Source organism: Lonchura striata, chromosome 4 (assembly GCF_046129695.1).
Source record: "Lonchura striata isolate bLonStr1 chromosome 4, bLonStr1.mat, whole genome shotgun sequence".
Classification (NCBI taxonomy): domain Eukaryota; kingdom Metazoa; phylum Chordata; class Aves; order Passeriformes; family Estrildidae; genus Lonchura; species Lonchura striata.
Genome location: NC_134606.1, coordinates 64,657,098 through 64,678,551, shown reverse-complemented (window position 1 = coordinate 64,678,551; position 21,454 = coordinate 64,657,098). Strand labels below are relative to the sequence as shown.

The 21,454-nt window shown below is 38.9% G+C and overlaps 1 protein-coding gene across 2 annotated transcripts; it reads left to right on the top strand.

The window, feature by feature from the left end:
* The first annotated feature begins 29 nt into the window (after positions 1 to 29).
* MGARP (mitochondria localized glutamic acid rich protein) lies at positions 30 to 20,820 on the top strand. Of its 2 annotated transcripts, XM_077783024.1 has the most exons (5): positions 30 to 233; positions 1,649 to 1,752; positions 2,798 to 2,900; positions 7,083 to 7,361; positions 19,972 to 20,820. In XM_077783024.1, the coding sequence occupies exons 1-5, from the start codon at positions 149 to 151 to the stop codon at positions 20,169 to 20,171; spliced, it is 771 nt and encodes a 256-aa protein (XP_077639150.1). In that variant the 5' UTR covers positions 30 to 148; the 3' UTR covers positions 20,172 to 20,820. The 2 variants fall into 2 exon arrangements, 1 of the variants encoding a protein (XP_077639150.1); XR_013339899.1 differs by lacking the exons at positions 30 to 233; positions 1,649 to 1,752; positions 7,083 to 7,361; positions 19,972 to 20,820 and adding an exon at positions 5,686 to 5,705 and having other exon boundaries at positions 1,849 to 2,900.
* Positions 20,821 to 21,454: the final 634 nt, after the last annotated feature.

The window sequence follows — 21,454 nt, the reverse complement described above, 5'->3', positions numbered from 1 at the left end:
CGTCCAGGTGCGCGGGGCGGGGCTGCGGCTCGGCCCGCCCCCGCGGCACCCGAGGCGGGACCGCTGTCTGCCGCCGCATCCCCGCCGCGACGGGCGGCTCGAAGTCGGCTTCGTTCTGCTCCGCGCCGCCGCCCGCTGCTCCGGCACCATGTCCCTCTGCAGGGCCGCCTCGCAGGCGCTGGCCTCCCGCCTGAGCAGGGCTCCTGCCGCCGCCGGCCGCCTCAAGCAGCGTGGTACGCGGGAGCGCCGCGGAGCCGGGCCCCCGGGATGGCGTGGCGGGGCGCGGGCCGGGCCGGGCGGCGGCGGAGGGGACGCGAAGGTGGCGGGCGGGGGCGGCGTGCGGCCGGGCCAGGTGCGGCGGCGGTGGGCGGCAGCCGGACACGGCCCGCGTCATCCTGGGCTCCGGCGCTGGCTGCTTCAGACCTCCGCAGCGACCCGCTGGGCAGCCGAGCCGGTCCGAGGTCCCCTACCCCCGCCCCACGGCAAAACGGGCCGCTGCTGCCTTCCCTTCCATATAAAATAGCGGGGTACAAACCCCCCGAGAGAGCAGCCGGAGCGGCGGTGCCTCCAGGGCTGCCGGCCCCGGTGCGCCACAACCACGGCTTTTGGCGCATCAGGGGTTGTGTAACCACTGGCAAAAAAATTCTGCCAGCCGTGTTGGGCGATGGCAGCTTGCTGATCGCTATCCTGCTATAGCTAGCAGCCCCGGGGGAGGGGGTTAAGGACACCCTGCTGCTGAACGAAAATGTAAATGTATGCAAATCCATTAGAATGCCCGGCTATTGGAGAGCAGTCTGAGAATTGTGTCATGAGGCAGATAATGCTAAACATAACCTAGCACACGATGGCATCGTTTTGACATTGTGATTATTTTGCAGCTGTCAATTGTAATGCGCAGAGCCGTTTTATTTTTTATGAGGGCTTTTTCAATGAGACATTTCTCATCTGGGATCAAGTCACAAAATTCCACAGAAAGCTTTGTTGACAGGAGAATTACATGTGTTTTTCATGGGTCTCTTTTTGAGGTGTACAGATGAATCCAAGACTGTAGTAGGAATCAGTTTATAACAAATGAATGGGTAGCACGGCTGTTAGAGTTAATATGTATCCAGTCAGGTAAAAAATAGTGTAATTCTACCTCTTTGCCCTGTTGGCCAGTTCATGAGATGAAGGGTATGTATCAAAGTGTCAGCAGTCTGAGAATGAGAGAACATGAATTCAAATGAAATAGATTTTTTTTTAATTTCCTGTTACTACCCTGAAGAGAGAATTCATTACTTCTGCTGATCAGAAGGAATAAGGACAGATAATTATTTTACCTACCCTAGTCAGGAACTTTTCTACTTTTGTTGTTGTTGTTGTTGTTGTTTTGGTTTTTTTAAAACATTCCTTAGTCTATATAGACTGTGCCCAGTATTTAGAAGCTGATGGCAGACAATGTAGTTCACAGAAAAACCTCTTAGGAAGAGCTCAGCCATGGAGCACCACACCCTGTGTTGTTCAGTCTTAGGATACATCAGTATACATCAACATTTGTTTTATAACCTTTTTGAATAATCCTTTCTCACACAGAGTTCAGATTCCATAATTCTCTTTTGGATCATATTTTAGCAGCACTTTACATCAATTTACCTAATGGTTTTTATAGCACCTCCTCGCCAGATGTCATCTGGGAGTGTTCCTGGCTCTTCTAGAGACAGCATGATGATCTATCTCCTTGCTGGTGTTGCTGCTTTTGGTGGTTTGTTTTATGTAAGTGTCTGGGGATGGAGCTGTTTGTGCTTTCTGAGCCAGCATGGTATAAGTGTGTTCTCTCTTAAAGAGTATGGTCAAAATGCAAACCATTAATGAACGTAGATATTGTAGCATATAGCTAAGTGCAGCCTAACTTAGAAATCAGCTTAAGAGAATTTAGCAAAGGTGAAAGCCTATTGCTTGCTTGCCTGTTTTACTGTTATTTTGATAACTGGGTCACTCTTAGTGGAAAGCATATTTAAAACTATATGAAAATAATGTGTCCAAAGATTGAGTAAGGCACCTGTCTCTAACCCCTTGTCTTGTCTTGTCAACCAGAAACATTAGTAATGTTTCAAAGTGGGCAAGGCAGATGTGAAATAAGCAATCTGAAGCTGCAAGGGGAACATACGAACCTTGTTAATTTGGGCACAAAAAAAGACTATATCAGCATTAGTTACTTCAAGAAAGCATGTTGAAGTTTTGTAAGCATCTGCTTTTGTTAAACTTTACAGTAATCATTCTCTTCCCTGCTTCTAAATGTATCTGATGCTTCACATCCCTAAATCCTCCATTCTATAGCTTACTTCTAGCCCTCTCCCCCAAGATCTGAGATAGTGCCTAGCACACCCCAGAGAGATACATATTTCCCTGTCCCACAGAGTAATCCTCTTGAATGGTAAGTAGTTATTTGTTCAAAATATCAAACATGTATGATTGCATTTCTGGATGAATAACATATTCTCTTCCATTTTTTTACCACATTGCAAAAATAGAAGCCTTAACATAATTATCTTTTAAAAAACTGGTTTCAATTCCTGAAACACTGCAGCACTTCAAAAGCTGCATGGTATATTGTATTTGCTTTCTAACAATGGAGATATATGAAATACATAAATATACTAGTATAGCAGATTGTTAATTTTTTTAACCTTGCTTAGGATAAATTTTATATGCATTTTAAGATGGGCAGTAGCACTTGCTTAAAATTCCTCCTCTCCCCTCATTTGTTTGGTAAATTTGTAGAGATGTAGCTGTAAATTCAGGTATAATTCCCTTTCAGGCCTACAGACTAGTCAGTTCATCCCGCAGCAAGTTTGTTGAACATTCAAATATTCTTCATGAGAGAACCGAGGGGCAGAAAAGCAATCCTTGGTCAAGGAAGGGTGAGTTGAGCTCCTTTGTCTTGTTCCCTGGGTACATGAGGGTTTGGAACAGATTTCTGGATTGTCTAATCAGGATTTGGCACTGTCCATTGTCCTTGTCTGAACTGTGTGAGTGGGAGTGAAGACAGAGGTGGTTGTGCAGTATTGTTCTGTTACAAAGCTGCTGCTGCACAAATTTTAGTAGTGGCCTTAATATCCAGGCAGTGAATCTGGTCTTTGATCCACCTGTGGAATCTCTTCAGATGGAAAGAGTTGATGTGTGAATTATATAATAGGTATTTGATTTACTGGAAGCTTAATGAAACTTGACTGAATACATAATGCTGTCAAAATAAATTCTGTGCTTTTGTTTGCAGTGGGGAGGAAAAGATAATATCTTTTTCAGTCAACAGGTTGGCTTCAGGCCACATGCCATCAGAAAATACAGTTCAATAGGGGAAAAAAACACCTACATTTAAAAAAAACTATTGTAACTTGGATCAATTTTTTTCCTACAACTTTGATTTTGTTTTTTCTAATTTAGGGTTAAATGAAAGGCAGGCATTACCTAAATGTATAGCAAATCCTTCCTTAGCTCTTCATACTTGAATAATTAGACCATGTTAGTTCAAATACTTGTAATGGAATGTTGTCCCTGTCTACATTAATTAGTGTTATAGCATTAATGTCAAAGGTATAACTTTGGCAAGCATGGTCTTGCTAGAAAAAAGAAATTAGGAAAATTTCTTAAGCATCTTTATATATTTTTATTTGGTTGTTATTTTAAAAACTAAATATAGTATTAAAGCCAGAACACTTGAAGCTCTTCCTTTTTTTTTTTTTTTTTTTAAGGTTGACTTCTAGGGAATTGGATAATATATTTACATATACACAAAGAATAGGTTTGAATAAACCTAGTATCTAAAGTTTAAATTTTGTTTTCAGTATGAGAGCATGGTTTAAATTGTCTGACTGTATAATTATTTCTTTAGAAGTTGTTATCCTTGAACTTCTACAACACATGCTTTAGTTTCAGAACATTAAAATTACAGATCTTAAGAATTAAATTAGTAAAATACCTTAATTTCCAAAAAAGAAAGCAGCTGAACACAATATAGTTTTAAAACTCAGTTGTTTATATAAATACTGAGAATTCAGCCACAATTTGCAATCCTTCTTTGCCCCTAGAATAGAAAATGTAATGAGGACCAAAGTAGATCTCTCCTAGAGACCTGGTCTCCTGCTATTCAGGGCAGATGTAAGGATTACCCTTATTACATTCTGACTGCCGTAGTTGGGAGAACGGGGAAGCATTAAGCAAACCTTCCAACATATTCCCAGTGATGTCAGTGTATTCTCTCTTTCCTCTTGAGGTGCACTTCTGCAAGGTACTGAGTTTTGGCCCTGGCCATGTTGGAGTGAAATACCTGAGCAGTACTGAGTGCTCATCAACTGATCGTAGGTTATCTCAGATATCCCATCATCTGCTGCTTAATAAGTCGCATAAATGTCACAACCAGTGGCAGATGATTGCTGCCTCCCTTTTTATTGATAGTAAGAAGTCCAAAATGCTTCTAAGGCCATTCAGTGAATACAGCTGAAACTTGTTTCCTGTATTATTTTCAATATTTGACTTCTGAATAAATGCTCAGTCCAGAGTTATTAGCTGGACTTCTGAGTAGCTAATTCTAATTCACAGTACTAAACCACCGTTGAATCAGCTCCTTTTTTAAATCCTTCTTCATTCCCAGATGTGTACACCCAAAAGAACAGGACATTAAGAACGAGCATCAGTTCTGTTCTTACTTTTCCTACAGAATCCTCTGTGTGCATTTTTGAAAGAGTTAACACCCCTTCTTCCTTCCCTTTTTTCTCCCATTCCTTCCATAGTCATATTTTTGTGTTTATCTTGTCACAGAGTGTTAGAATAGTATTGCTTTTCACAGAAGTGCCATTGCAGTTTCTTTCCCTGTGCATTCTTTAGAGTCAGTCCTTACACATTTTCACAGTAAGCATTGCTCATAAGAGCAATTAAAAATTCTGTTCTCAAAGTATTCTGATATTTTTTTAGGGGCATATTAAATCAAGCTTAAAATAAGCTCTAAAACCGAGCTGGTAACCATATGAAGTGGTGGATAGAAAAGCATATGCCAAGCAGCATGTTCATGGCATATTTGCTGCCTATGGTAGAAGAACTTCCTAAGTGGAAGAACTGAATGCTGGAGAGCAGCTGATCAGAGATTCTTTTGATAGGATTTTTGTAATTTCTCATGTGGGGGAAAATTCTCCCCTTATGCCTGAACACAAAATGTCTATTACAGAGAACTGTATATAGCAAACAAGTCTGTCAAAACAAGAGAAAGAATCATTCTAGGGTTCTTTGTTTATTGGTGGGTTGAAATTATATTTAATGATATTTTAATTAATGATAACAGACATTTAGAAAGAGATCTGATAGCAAAATTTCTGTGGTTCTTTTTAACTGAAAGCTACTCTAAAAATAAGAGAGGGATTTAAAATGCCCCTGGAAGAAACCTGACTCAAAGTAGCAGTAGAAAATCTGGGACATCATTTGAGATGTAAAATGATGTTTGGCTTGCAGGATGTTCTCCTTGCTTATTTAGTGAATACTGAGTTTTGTTTCCCATTTGTTGTTCTTGTCCTTTAAGATTGTTCCCAATTTCTTCTTTTATAGCTAAGATTTTTCTTTTTAACTCGTTGCAAGCTGATTCAATCTTTCTAATCTATACTCTGCTTTTACACTTTCCAGACTTTCTAATCTATGTTCTGCTTTTACACTTTCCAGACACAAGGGAAATATCTTTCCAAACCTGAGGAAGTTAAATACAAACAAAGGACAATCGTTTACCATTGAGTACATTGCAGCCTACCTTGGGATGACTTTGTGCCTTCTATTGTAAAGCCCCAGTTGTGTGAGACTTTAAAAGAACTACCTATGTTTGCAAGGCCAAACCATATTGAGCTTATTACTGAATCTGCTTTGTAGAAGGCAGTTCTGAGATGGAGAAGCTGGCTGTTCTGAATTAATGCACTCTATATTTGACTGTCCAATAAAGTGTACTGAATGCTGATCTTGGCTGTTAGCCTGTTCTTTGTGTAATGAGTTAACGATTTTTTTTAAACAGTGTTTCCTTAAAGGGACATGATCAGGTTGCATAATGCAAAGTTTTGATTTTTACTGAGCAATGAATGGGTTTGTCTTGAAACCTGAACCAAAACTATAGGCTTTCACTGGCATGAGAATATCAAGAAATAAAATTGATCTGTTTAGTTTTTAAACAGATACAAAAGACTCCAACAAACTCTGACTGTGTCTCTTTAAGCTCTTTTGTTTCAATTCTCACATAGCTTACACTGTGTTACAAACTTATTTCCAGTTTGTTTTTTTTACATAGTGAGTCGGTTCTAGTGGTGAACTTGTGACAAACAGCTGATGAACAGTTATACTGTTGATGAACAGTATAACTTTTCCTTTGTGAACATAATGCTAGTGCATGTTTGCATGGTGGTTGAGCATCTATCTTGCTTTGTGCTGTTTCATGTTTTTCATGACTTGTCTCAGCTGAATTTGAAGTGATGCATGGCTGGGAAACATTGTTTTTCAGGTTCTAAGGAGTTGGACCCAAAGTGGTGTAAAAAAGTCTTTAAAAGATAGTTGTGAGCTGTAAAAAGAAAATAGTCACTTCTAAGTGGTCATATATCTAAGAAAGAGAGCTCTGACCACTTGAAATTAGGAAGTTATTTTCTCACTTGTATAAAACCAAATGTCTTCTTCCCCACGTGGTTATTCCACAGAGTCATGCTCCCTCTGGCACCTGTGTGTGTACCATCACTGGCCCTTTCAGCAGAGTGGTTTCAAGCAACACTTGACAATGTCCTTTGTTATCCTTCCCTGCTCCCCCAATAATTGCTTTAAGCCACAGTTTCTTTTCGTATCACACTGAAACATGTTATGAAACTCAGTAATTAAGAATATGGTTTCCTCATCTTATAAACATAGCTTTTTGATGCCACATCAGACAATATGAGGGATTAATTATTGATCTTTTTGTTAATTCTGATCCCAAGCCTTAGCTTTCCACTTCACATTTAAATGAGGATGATGATAAAAAGTAGTTGGTGATTTTTTTGTTGCATGCATGCATTTTACTCTCTTTATTGTATTGAATAAATTCTTAGAAGGTGATGGAGAAGAGGTGCATGAAGTCACTGAAGCAGAGAAGGCCACGGAAGAAGCTGATGCAGCAGCTGCTGTTGGACCTGCAGCACAGGATGAGAGTGCTGGACCCAGAGTAGAGGATGAGACTTCTGGGGTATCCCCAGAAGCTGGAGGGGAGCATGACTTACTGGCTCCAGAAGTATCCCATGCTATGGAGGAAGCACAGCAGGAAGCTGCTGCTAACTCAGAAGCTGCTGCTAATTTGGAGCTTGCTGCTAATTCAGAAGCTGCTGCAGTTCAAGGTTAACTTATGAATGTAGTTTTTGAGTGTGTGTGTGTTGTGGATTCTAAAGCTCTGCCTCTTACAGAACATTAAGAACGAGCATCAGTGTTCCTAATGGGGTTTGCCCTTCAGTGAAAACTAACTCAGGCATTAACATTGACATATCATGAGCCTGAGGTAATTAAGTTTATTAAATCAGGGTCTCTGAAAGCATTCCACCTCTGGCACCAGAGTTACTGTCTAAAACAAGTAGAGTCAAATTTTTTTTTACTATCCCATCCTATTAAGTTGAGTTTATAATCTGATCAGTTAAACAGTTTCTTAGTGATCTAGTTCTCAATGGTTTGTTAAGGAATCTAAACACTTTAGTTCACTAGCCATTCCAAAGATATTCACACTGAATAATCAAATTTGTTCTATCAATGTAACTTAAACAGGATCTTGCATAGCAAAGAAAATGCTGCCATGGTTTCGATTCTAAGGATATATTAGATTACATTTTCACAACACAATAAAACATTGTATTGTTGTTAAACACTGAAATTGGTAAGTGGCAAAGCATTCAGTATTTTGAGCTGTTGGTGTTTGAAGTATTTTGGTTTATTGTGCTTTAAAAACAATTGCAATAATGTAAATGCAAAACTATCCATAAAATGCACAAGATACAGGATTATAATTTAATTTGGCAGATCTTTAAGTATTTAAAAAAAATTTCTTGCTACCACTGGTCTTGAGAGGATATTTCTAAAACACAAATCAAACTGAGATTAAAAGTATTTTGGCTGCTAATCTATGGGCGTTTATCATAGTACCATCAAAGGCGTTAGCAGATTCTGAATGATTTTTTGAATGATTTCCAATCTTTTCCTTGGTGACTCCAGTGAGGAATGGATGCATCTTACTTGCCGTTTTAACAAATAAACTCGAGAAATAGTGCAGCACTTCTAACTGTTGAGTTTTATGAAAGGTCTAGGTATGAATGCAATTTTAATTCAAATGTGAATAGTTCCTGTGCTTGTCTCTGAAACAATCTATTACAAATAACATTTTAAAACAATACTTAGTCTGATCTGCTGTAATACATTTTATAGAAAGTAGAAGTAAGTATCTTGTTGTGATTATTACTGCTTACATATGGAAATATTTATAAGGTAGTATTTAAAATATCTAGAGCCCTAAAAATTTCAATTTCTATGGAATATGTAGACCACTTCATTTAGAAAGGAAGTTGTCTGTTTTATGTTAAATTTGGTGAATTAGAGCCATTAGGAGATATGTTTAAAAATGTATTGCAGCATTTCTTGCTCTACCGAGCAATTGCAAAATTTCTCTTTAATTTTATAAGTACTTGCTTATGTCTGGAAGTGGTTGTGTATTCCTTTCACAATGCTTATCTACAAATAACTGGTAATTGTTGGATAAGGTAGGATCTTCTGTATGGTATTTCTGCCATTTTATTGAAGAGGCTCTTCCCTGAGAAAGGGAAGCTAGGATCTTCCCTGAGAAACATGGTGCATAAATTGATTAGATATTAGGAATAAAGTCTTGTGAGGGTGGTGAGGCACGGGAACAGTTTCCCAGAGCAGCTGTGGATGCCCCATTCTTGGAGGTGTTCAAGGCCAGGTTGCATGGGGCTCTGAAGAACCTGGTATAGTGGAATGTGTCCCTGCCCTTGGCAGATGGTTCAAACTAGATGGTATTTAAGGTCCCTTCCAACCCAAATCAATCTGTGATGATTCTGTGATTAAGTGTGAGGATTTCATTATGGACATTTTGACATCATGTACTTAGTGATCACTATTTGATAAGAAGAAATAATGGCTTGTAATTGCTGGTGTTTTCTGAAGTGGAGCAGCTCTTTGGAAATTACTGACTTCTAAGATCTAGTATCTCTGGCAGCATAGTTACTGAGGAAATAGCACTAGAACCAGACTTCTGTTATTTCTGTTATTTTGTTATATGCTGAAAGTTGTAAGGGAGCCTGAGGGTCATCCCAGGTTCTCCCTACCAAACCTTGTTGCAGTGGTTATTCTTGGCTGGGTGGTAAAGCTAGCAGAAACAAACCTTTGGCATGTAAAATTGTTCAGAAATTGAAGCAAAGGAGTGTTCTTGCCTGATCTCTTGGGTGTTCCTGGGATGTTATACCTTGCTCCTGAGAGTAGCTGTCCTGTGCCATTGGTCCCCAGTGCAGATTGCTGTGAACAGCTGCTGCTGACAGGTGTGACCAGGGTGATGAACTCTGGGGACGCCCCCATGGTTCACATGAGGTTACACTCAGTGTAACCCAAGTCCTGGCCTGGAAGGCTGGACAGGCTTCTGCTCCAGGTCACCTTAGCACTCCCTGCTCCCTCGTCCTGGTCCTGCCTGCAGAAGAAGAGCAGGCCCCCCGAGCAGTTCTTCCCAGGAGTTCCTGACTGTGGGAAGGAAGGCCATCAGCAGCACCTGGTCTGACACACAGGCCTGAACCAGCATCCCTTTCCTTAAAGCTACATAAGAACTAGTTTCCATTGCCACCATGCTTACAAGAAGATGGGAGTTTGTTTCAAAAGTTCTCTGCTTTCTCTGTACCACTTAGTTCATTGTCTACTTGCAGCCAACAGCTATTGTGTTTAAAAAAATCTAATTAAAATCCTTCTGGGTATAACTTTCAGTTTTGCATTTAATCATCTTTATCATTCATGTTATCTCCATTTAGAATAAAAAAATAGCATAGCTCCACTTTTATTGAGGTAGAGAAGGATTTTTCTTTCAGAACTTTGGAAAAAAGTATGTATTTAAGTAACTTTAACTAGTTTTGTTGGCAACTTGGTATTACTTCTGCAGATGAAGGTGTAAGTATTTTTATTGTTACCAATGAACCTCTGCTTTTTCAAGTGCCATTGTTTCTTTTAATCTATTAAGCTTTTTCTAATGTTTGGCAGTGCCAGCTGTGAAGGAATACTTGTCTCCAGCTCTTGTATACAGATAATGTAAATGTATCATTGTACATGGATGTGCAAAAAACCCCCCACCCAAACCAAAACAGATAACAAACAAACAAACAAAAACCCAACCCAGCCTTGGAGGTGGATGCTTAATACTTAATCAGGGTAATTTCCATTTCAGGCACTTAGCAATTGTACCTGCCTGGAATGTTCTGCTTGCCTCAAGCAATTTGTAATCCACAATTCCAATCTATAATTCTGTAAAATACTGTTACCAAAATAAGTACTAAACTATGTTACTCTGTTCCCAAGGTTTTAACTTCCTCTAAATTATAATTTTCTCTACCTTTTTATTGCTTGAGCTGTCACTCTTGGTTACCGCCTGATGCTGGTTAAAATCATGTTCTCCTTCTAGTGTACTCTGTGTCTGGGACCATAAATTAAGTTTTTCTTCAGACAAACCAAATGCTGTAAAATTCAGTGATTGGCAAACTGCTATTTGGATTAGGCAAGATTGTTGCATCTGTGACTTCTGGTGTTTGGGTTGCTACCATAAATTCTTCTCCGACTCTAGTGTTGAGACTTGAGGTTTTGGCCTTATCTACTCAAGTAACAGAAGCAATTAATCCCAAACTGTGCTTTTCCAGACTTCTTCTTGACTTCTCTAGCATAGGCTTTTTTTCTAATCTTTAAAGTATTGAAGGGCATGGTCTCTTCTCTGTTTGTTATTTCCAAGGCCATTTGACTGAGTGACTGGATTTGGAGAGGATTAGTGTGTGAATGTGCCAGTGTTTTCCATGCTAAGCTTCACATGCACAGCAATGGCAGTTGTCTGCAGCCTAGAGAAACAAATGGAGGCTGCTCTGGACAGGGGCTGCTGCTTTTGGGACAGGACTTTTGCTGACCCCATCATACAGTGATGCCAAGTGGACAAAAGAACCCGATATAATCAGTGCACAGTGGCTTGGCTTCCTATGTTACCAAATTCTGGGTGTGCTGACACTGTTAGTAGTTAGAAAATTACTGAAGAGTCCTCAGAGTGATTTGAAATTGCTCATACTTATTCAGAGGCTTTCAGAATGATATTGCTCAGTAGAACAGATGCATCATTGCAGGCATCTGTTTGTGTGAGATGGAGGAATAAGGACTTTTTTCTCTTTACTGATTATGATAGACTGATCTAGCTAAATTAGACCCTAAGAAATTTAATTATGTAAATATTATCCTATGGGGGAAAGTATCTGTATCTGGATCTTCTGTTGGGTATTTCTGTTTCACATTTATCACTTTCTTTTACCTGTATCTTAGACTGCTGCACTTATCTTATATCTCTCTGACTGCCATACACTGGCCACTATTCTCTTCTTCTTCTTCCTGTTTTTCCTTCAGAAATCGAAGTTTTAGATGAGTCATTATAGCATAACTGTAAAACCTCTGTTGGAAGAAAGTGACCAATATTTAGAAAAAAAATTCTGTAAAAATTGTGAGTGTCTGAAGACCCCAGCTGGTAGATGGAGAGTCTATTCAGTTTTGATCAGCTTAGCCAAAAAGAATTTTACAGCATGCACTGGGCTGGGAAGGAAGATTTTGGTAAAATGGAAAAAACCCTGGAAGTTCCCAGCTGAGTGCAAACAAGTAAGTGGCGGAGAACAGCTTAAAGTAACTATCTTCCTATTTGTCTATTCTAGAACAAGGGGCCAAGTAGTTTCTCAAAAATGTTTGAAGGACATACAGGGAATAAAAATGCATAAATGAATGTCACTATTAATGAGAAAATAGATGTACTGCTTTTCCTAGTGTTAATAGCTCATTGTCAAGATAAAAACCCTTAAAATAACTGTATGTATTTAAACTGGAAAGCAACAACTCACTTTGTACAACAAAATCTGTTAGCATTTAATGTACTGTACATAGTGTTACCTGTGTTTGAAATTTTCCTGGAAGTACAACAACTTGTTAGTCTCCTGCTTTAGAGAAAATATGGCAACAGGCACCCCTTACTGTTTTCCTGTGGTGGCATTTCAAACCAGAATGGGAATGATGGGGATTTTGGAGTTAATTTTTGGGCAATGTTTCCTATAGCAGAGAAAAACATCCTTTTCAAACAACAACTTTGCTCCTTTAAAAACTATGTAAGTGGATAAAACTTGGAGCATTACTCTGTGTGAGGAATGTTAAAAAGAAGTCTTAATTAGAAGGTTTTTTAGAACTCCTGTGATTTAATACATCACATTATTAGGGTGTTTTTCATACAGAGAGTTTATATTAACTTGTGCTAGCTTTCCCTGTGATCCATTCCCATCAGTATCTAAAGATTGTTCCATGTTTACAACAAACAAACAATGTGAGTTACTTCTCATTGCTACAATTCCGTGCTACAGAATATAAAACAATATTCTTGAAATTTTATGAGGTATTATAAACTATTCTGGATTAATGTGACATGCACTGTTATGCTTTTATTGTGACCATTATAGCCATCTCTGAATCTTTTTTTTATCATCAATTGTAGAATAAATTATCTTCAAGGGAATCTTCTGGTCATTAGTATGAACTAATGAGGCTTTTCTTGGGAACTAGTGACCTACATCAGGCACAAACAACCTGTGATATCCTTGGCTGATTGAACATGTTTCTCTTTCTGTGTGGAGCGATGAAAATTTTTATTCTTAATAATGGTCTTCATAATGACATGGTTTAGGCTCTCAACTGGACCTCATGGATTTTTATCTGGATTGCAAGAAGGAAAATATGTCATATTTGTGTAGTGTCAGGTTTATTAGAAATCCCAGCTTTCCTTTGTTCCTCATTTTCCCAAAGATCTTGGGCTCTGAGCCTTTGATTTGTGTTCATGCTAAAGAATAGCTGGAATGCCAAACTCCTGATGGCCATGGGCTTGAGTGAGGCCTCCTTCAGGTTGTGTCCGAGTAACAGCACGATCAGGCCAGGGTGGTTCCACAAAGAATTCATCAGTTGCCAGCCACTACTTCCTATCCTGTGCATTCAAGGATAGGAGCAATCAGACTGAAAAATAATCAGTGATTTTTCTAAGTAATTATTCTTTCCTTGACTCTGTTTGGAACTGAAAAGTTTATTTTTTCCTGTGTGGAGCTCAAGTGCTGATTTTGCAGTACTGTAGAGAGGCATTAGGTCAACCACCTGATACCCTTTTTTCCTTTTTAAGTCCATTGTTTAGGTGTAAAGTGTTTTTCCTTTCCAAGCAGTAGGTTGAGAAACTTGCTGTAGCTGGTTGGAATCCTAAATGTTCACTGAATAAAATGCCAGAGAGGAGAGAGAGAACATTTCAGATGGTCCTGAGTGACATTCCTGGTGATGGGATGTTCTTGGTGTACATCTGCAAGCCCTCCATGCTGAACTCCCTGGATCTTTCTAGCCAATGGCACCTGAAGTACTTGGTCATGTTACAGGGACAGCTGCACAGCTTTGCCTATTTTGTCCCAAACTGGCTCAGTGATTATTATTTCCCCCTGTTCCTACGTGGTTCTCCTGTTCCTGATGTTGTTTGAGCTCCTATGAACAGAGGGTGAAGGTGTGGAACCCAAGCCAGCCATGCTTGGGGTTACAGGTGGCTTCTGGTGAAAGAATGTGTCTTGGTTTGAAAGGACAGGTATCTGCTAAGGAAGGCTCCTGCCTTCCTTGAAATGGAAAAGGTAAACCCCCTCCCTCCAAATTATTGTAATTTTGAAATTAAAAGGCTCTCAGGCAAAGATATGGGAATAGGAATAACAGTTCTTTACTGGGAAAACTAAAATATACAAATGGAATTCAACAAAAATAAACCCCTGAGAGAGTCAGAACACGACCTGACACCCTGTGGGTCAGGGTGGTGGCAGCATCCCATTAAATGGTGGCTGCAGTGCTCCTGCAGTGCCAGCTGTGCTTCTGTTGGAGCAGGGATCCTGTAGAAGGGTGGAGTTTTCTTCTGAAGGCCCAGTAGTGGTATAGATGGGCCTGGTCTTCCTCTGGGAATCCAGTGGCAAACAAAGCTGCACCTCTGGGAATCCAGTGGGAGAAAGGCTGCCCTGGTGTCCCAAAATCTCTGATTATATCCAGTTGGGAATGCTTGGCTCCTCCCCCTGGGCAGAACATCTCCCAGTGGGATGATGTAATTTTTATCAGTCATGCAATGACACTCAGTGGCCCATTACAGAAGATATTTCCCAGGGGGAGGATTGGTTATGGAAGAGATAAAGAAAACTGCCCAATGAACAGAAGGTAACTGCCCCACCTCCAACAGATGGCAAATAGAATACACACATATTTACAACGTAGGACAGCATGGAAGGGAACCTTAGCTGTCACCACCACCTCAGAATTTGTAACAATTTCCCTTTCCATTTTTCCTAAGGCTGATGGAACCAAAATATGTGAAGTTGCTCTTAAAGCGAATCACAGTTTCTTGCTGCTACTGCTGTCTTCTCCCCTGGATTAGATCTGAGTGAGCCAAGTACCCCTGCTTCTTGGGCTCTTTCTTGAATTACTTTTCCAATGTGACAGAATTTGACTTTTTAAAAGTCACTTATACTCCACTGCCAGTTTTCAACTATCAGGTCTTTAAACTATGAAAATGTACCAGGAATATTCTGCTCTGCTTCTCTTAACATTTCAGGGGACATCCCGAGACCTTCAATGAACCTGACTGAGGAATGTTTCTGTAAACATTCTAATGTAAGATGGTCTCTAACAGGCTTTAAATAAAATACTGTTCGTAATTTCACAATTCAATTTGACTTTCCCCCTCCTCCCGCCTCTTTGGAATTAGTGTGTGACATCGGATTTGCTTGATATTTTAAGCAGCCTGTACTTTGCTTTGTACTTCAGCTTTGATTTGCATGCTCCAGGTGGATTCCATTTGTATGATGCTGGCTAACTTGTGTTATTTTAGCTTTATAAAACCAAATTCTTCTGCAAAGAATATTTTTAAAGGAATTGAACCTGGTGTTTGGCATTACAGATTCCAACTTCATCTTGACTGCCTAGAAAAAAAATTCTTCATATGAAAGATATTACTTCAAGTAAAGTGATTTACTCAGAAAAGTGTATTTTTAATTATCTTTAAAAATTGCAGGATACAAGTGGCTATTTAAATTTTTTTGTTGTTGTTTCTAGCTGGAATGATCACTTTTAAATGAATCAATTAGGATTAGAATCAAAATATATTAGCTTTAAATGTATTGGTAAGGAAATGCAAAACTGAGGGAAGAAATACAGGCAGTACTCCTGACAAGGCTGGGGTTATCTTCTATGATCTCATTATAAAAGTTCTGCCCTGCTGGAAGGAATCCCTACCTCCCTCAAGCAAGGAAAAGACTGAGTACAGCTTTCATTTTAAAATCTGGAACAGCTGTCTTCTTCATCTGTATTGTAAACAAGGAAAACATACTTAGAAAACCACTTAAAAATACAAGGTAGAAGTTTAAAATCCAGTAAGATTAAAAAAAATAATATACAAATTAGTTTCTATCTCTTCCACCTCCTTGCTTCAAGGTCATCTTATATCATGTTTTCTGATAGGTGGTAGGACATGATTTGGCCAGTGTGAGCTGGCCAAATTTTGCACTAGAGCTTTACATCCCAGACAAATCTCCAGGCTCTTTCTGCATAAAAACTGCCCCAGGAAAGTTGGAAAGCTTGTTTTAAAAGCTTGAAGGCTTTTGCGGAATAGGCTATGCAAGCAGTAGGATCTGGGTTCTGGAAGTCAATGCACTTGCATGGGGTTTCCTTTATTATTAGCAGAAGAAAGTCGATCTGGGTATGTAATTTTTTATTATCAGCTGCAGCAAAGATGAGTCAGTCACACAGGACACACAAGTCCCTGCTTGTCTTGCCACTCTGTTCTGCTGAGCTCACGAATATTCACACAATTCAAACTGACCATCGTGAGCATGCAGAATGACCCTGTATTTGAACTGTTTTCTATTGTAAGTGCACAGAAGTGCACTATATCTTTGCACTCACTCTCAGGGCTGCAAGTTCAGCACTTGTAAAAATTGTCTTTAAAGACTGCAGGAATTACTATTTTATGTAGAAAGCAGGTTTGTTGTTTTTTTTTTTCCACTGAAATGATAGGGATAGTTTCCTAAAAATTACATTTCTAGTTGAAATGTTGGATATGGTGCTAATAAGATACTGGAGCTTCCTAAGTCTGCTGCTTTATTAAAAAAAAAAAAAAAAAAAAAAAAAAAAAAAAAAAAAAAAGGCAAACAACTGAACAGAACACAAGCTTCCAGAACAAATCCACCATTTTCTTTTGTCTGTAAAATCAATTTCCTGTTCTGTATTTATTCAACTTAAGCCAGATGTGTTTCCACAACAGAAATGGATTGGTATTGCATTAGGTGCATGTGTAACGTTGCCCAGTCATGTTCTGTTCCTGCAAATGCAATTTGGGAGGATGAATTTCTTCTCCAAATGGTTATATCCTAAAGCAGAGGAGCTAAGGACTGCCTGAGAGTGCCTGTAGCTGTCTTGGGCAGGAGCAGGAGGTATTTTCGTTGGGATTCCCTGTTACACATCAGCAATGGATATTGCACAGATGTTATACACTTTTTTTTTTTTTTTTGCTATTAATATAATACCTTGTATGAAACTGTGAAGTATACCTTCTATATACTGTAGAGTAATAGCCTGTAAATTCTATAGAATAATATCCTACTAGGATGGGAGGAAACACAGCACACCAAATGAAGCAGGAAAATTGTGAAGCCATTTAACTCCAGTGCTTTTGATGAAGGATATGTGTGTGCAGGGGGAAGCTCCCCCCAGAGAATTAAGAAAGAGCCTAATCAGCCACACTTTTGTGGATATGAAAAGAAACAAAATAATTTTTGGCAGGCTTTAAATTGTATAGGTCAGTATGGAATTATCCCTTGACTGAGATCCATTTGGCAGGAATGGTGCAAGTGGGTGTTTTGGTAAAGATGTCAAGGAGCTGGAGGGGTATTGTTCTAAAAGGATAATAAAGCAGCTGGGCATTCAATGGAAAGAATAATATTAAATACCACGTGTCCTCATTGCAGAGAAGCAGTTGCACAATTCAGATTATTTTGTTCACTTACAGCCTGTAGAAATTGTAAGAAATCTGACATAAATAGACAAAATGGATCATAATCATCACTGCATGAAGAAATGCAGGGTCTTCACGTTTTCAAACTAATCATCATTCAGGAAAGGACACAGAACCAAGTGAAGATGCTGTAATTTCTCTACAAATATTTTGAAAAAATAAAGAAGCTTAATATTTTAGTATTTGAACTAACAAAAATTAGGAGTGATTTCAGTTACATCCATTATTTGCTGCAGAATTCATGACAAGCTTATTAACAGTAATTGAACAGACAGAAAATCCTTCATCCAAGGATTATGGAAAATGAGTCACCATTGTACCAGGCAGAGATTAAAGTATCTTGTATAAAATAGAGTGTTACTGCAGGATTTTACATGGAGCAATTGCAAGAGATTAAACTGGATTGAAAAAATATGAAATGCATGCAGATTTAAAAAAAAAAAAAAAAAGAAGAAAAAAAAAAAGAGAGGGTGTGAATAGCACTGGGAAACAGGGAAACACAAAGGAGAAATGCCTAAACTTTGTAACACTTTGTGCCACCAGCTCAGTAGCAGAGGGTGTGAGGGCCAGTATGTCTGATGCTATCATGCAGAAGGACCCCATGTGACAGTCCCAAATATGAGACTGGCAGGGGAGTTCACTCTGGCTTTGCCCTGGGATCACAGCAATTCCCTTGGACAGAGAAAAACGTGTTGGCCTTGTGAATGGAATACAGAGAGTTTGTTCCAAGACGTGTCCAAACCACCAAAAAGCAGGCCAGGATTTGTGCTGGTGACAGATGAATGTTTGGGGTAGCCATCAGAAGGCTGGAGACTGCTTCCTAATCCAAAACACTAGAAGACACTTGGACAGTATGCAGTATGACAAAGAACAAATGCCAAGATGATCTTCATCAGCCAGTCTGAGACTGTGCTAGAGATCAGGGCTGAAGGAGAGTGACCCAGTGCAAGCTGCCGTGAGCACGTGCATTGGGACCAGCAGCTACTGCCATGTTTCTCTTCTCCAAAAGACCTGTGTCATCTGGAACGGGGCTCCAGCCACATGTTCTCAAGGAACAGATAGGAAAGCCACTTAAGTACAAGATTTGTAGCCTAACCAAAGGCAGTTTTGTATATAAACATGCTACACCCATTCTACAGACACGTTTTCAAATGCAATGCCTGCCACAAAGACCCTTTGTATTTTAGGCAGTGACAGCTACTCCACAGAGACATGAATGAACACCTTGGGAGGAATCCACATTTTTTTGCATTAGATTGCTTTTCTGATAGTCATAAGGAATAATTCAGACCAGAGACAATTTTTTCAGTACCAGTGGTTAATGTTTTGTTTTAAGGCAGGTATTTATGTAGACGACAAATAAATTCCCATCCAAAGGAAATGAGGTTTGGTTAAAAAGTAGAAAAGACCATGGTGCTCCTTCTAGCTGCCTACTGATCTACTCTTATTAGTGCAAAAGAAATTAAAACACAAGAAAGAAAAAAAAAAAGATTATGTCCTATCAGCCAGAGAAAGAACTTTTGGTAATATAAGCTGAAAGTTTGATGTTACAAACTGAAATCTAACAGCTTTTTACCATAGTGAATATATGACATTACATCAAGTATTGCTTGCTGTAAAATATGTAAAATTCCAAATTTCAAAAGTACTATTTCTATTGCATAGCTTTCTCCTATAAAGGTGAAGTGCCAATTCCTGAGCTTTTATTTTTTTTGTTGCTTCTTCAAAATCCAGAAGGCATTCTGAAAAGTAAAGTTAAATAATTGATGTTCAGAATATGTTGTATTTAACTAGCTGTGAGGTGATATTTGGGGAAAGGTATGGGATGCTAGCTCTATAAAACTCCTATTTGCTGCATTTATTGAACTCCTAAAGAAGCTGTTTCCTTACTGTGTTTAATAGACAAATAGCTTGGTATAGGATGAAACAAGAAAGAGACAAACCTCCTACTGAGCAGTTAAAGAGTGCAATGATTGAGACCTCTGACAGGAAGGTTAGAAGAACAGGGTACAAGATAATTTACTGAAGTAAAATTTAACATGCAACTGCTGGGTGATGTGTTCAGTTTTCCTGCAGTGTATCTGTATAGAGACTGCCTATTACTAAATATTACCTATTACAGGCTTTTTATAGAGACAGATTGCTTTATGCTTAAAGGAGTATGGAAAAATGGCTAGTTGGCCATTGCAGCCTGAATCTGCAGCCTGATGCTAGAATATTTTTACATTAAAACTATCCATGGTGTCTTTCCAAGGTTATGTAGAGTGTAGATGTTATGTCCCATGAATTTGACAGAAATCAGAAAACAAAGCAACAATATCTGTAAGAGATAATATATGCATTATAGAATATTTGCCTATGCCTAAATACATGAAAATAGCTACAGTTTACAGGTTTCTGCTCCAGGGCTGAAAAGAGGCAGACTTTCCCTGGAATTCCATTTGCAAAGTTTTATTTGCGTGATAAAATTTAATTATCTGATAGATCCTGTTGTCTTCAGCTACTTTAAGCATTTATGTTGGGCAGGTACTTCATGCTTTGTGCGCCTTGGTTGCTCACCCTTATTTATGATGGTGAATGGAAAGAGGAGACAATTATCTTTCTGATTTGATTCATAGAAACTGTGAGTAAAGTCTTGAATGTTGCAGCTTCTTCTGCCCATGAGGAGAACTTAGAAAGTGACAAGGTAGGAATAGCCTCAGCAGCTCAAGAGATTTCTGATACAGACTCAAAGAGCCAGGACAACGATGCTGAGGAGTTGTGGCAAATTTCAGAGGGTGCAAAAGATCAGCTGGGTCTGAAATGTTTGTGTCAGTGAAATGCTGGTGGCTGTGTGCACTGAACCAGCTGCAAGAGCATGCAGAACTCAAGTGATGCATTGTGGCTGCCCATGATGGCTGTGTTTGGCATCTCAGTGTTAGCAGAAAAATCTAATTTTGAAATTATGTGTGGTGCAGTAGAAATAGTTGCTAAATTTGATTGTGGCAGTGTGATGAGCTCAGTGCCCTGCTCAGTAAATGGCTGGATATGAACTTCATTAAGAACAATAAATTCTCCTTGTGCTGCATATAACACATTTTTTCAACATCTGTCTTGATTTGAAAGACAGAATTTTCTTGAATTGCATTGGTGTAAAGAAAAATATAAGTGCATGTGGTATGAATAAAGCTTGCAGTGCTTTGGTGCAACTGTAAACAATCTCATATTGCTATTGAAGTTGAGTGATGTAATTGAATGCAAAGGAATATGTGTGTTAAAATCATTACTGTGGAGATTTAAAGCAGGAGTTTAGAAGTTTGGCCTCTAAACTCTTTTAAAATTAGAATGAAAAAGCTAAAAGGAAAAATGTCTGCATACCTAATACCTTTCCCTTTAGTCCAAGGACCCTTTGGACTAAGGGAAACAACTTGCTTGACTATTTGTCATTGGACAATTTCCAGTGTTTCTTATTGGTGTTTTGTCTCCATTTGCAGTTTCTGAGGAGGAGAAGACAACTGAAGAAGTTGCTAAAGAGCCCTAAAGGTACACAGTACACTTGCAGCATATGGTTTTCTGCTCTTCACCTATCTTTTGTTCTCAGTTAGTGGCAATTGCAGCATGTGGTAAATGCACATCCACTGTTATGGTGAATTTTTATTTCTGCTCTCAGCAAAAAAGAACTTTATTGAAGTATTTCTAACTTATTGGGAACCACTGCTGGCATCTTTAAGGGGCTAGGGAGCAAATCCTATATAAATTGTCACACTGTGTATTTATTTATAGATTTATCTTAGTCCCATGCAAACTGGATAAAGATCTGAGAGTTTTAGCTTTCTTCCAAGCAAAAAAACGTTCTTTGGATATCTGGTTTCAGTTATATGTGGCTACTGGACTTCTGGATTATTGTTCTATACAATAAAGCAATAGTCCCCTGAACTATTTTATTTTAAATAAATTTTTTCATTATTAATGTCTCTGTACTTTCAATTTGTGCTAAAGAAAAATATTGAATATAATATTCTTACTATTTTGCTAGTGTCTTTCTCATGTGGCTTTATTTATTTTTTTTTATTGTCAGAAAAGTTGCAAGTCTGTGCCTCTCAAGGTTTTTATTTTCACTCA

What these genes read in the sequence shown, in the direction of transcription:
- MGARP (XM_077783024.1), top strand. Translation starts at nt 149, where the DNA reads ATGTCCCTCTGCAGGGCCGCCTCGCAGGCGCTGGCCTCCCGCCTGAGC. An exon ending in CTTTTGGTGGTTTGTTTTAT is followed by an intron (nt 1,753 to 2,797) that starts GTAAGTGTCTGG and finishes ATTCCCTTTCAG; the next exon opens with GCCTACAGACTAGTCAGTTC. An exon ending in AGAAGCTGCTGCAGTTCAAG is followed by an intron (nt 7,362 to 19,971) that starts GTTAACTTATGA and finishes TTTGATTCATAG; the next exon opens with AAACTGTGAGTAAAGTCTTG.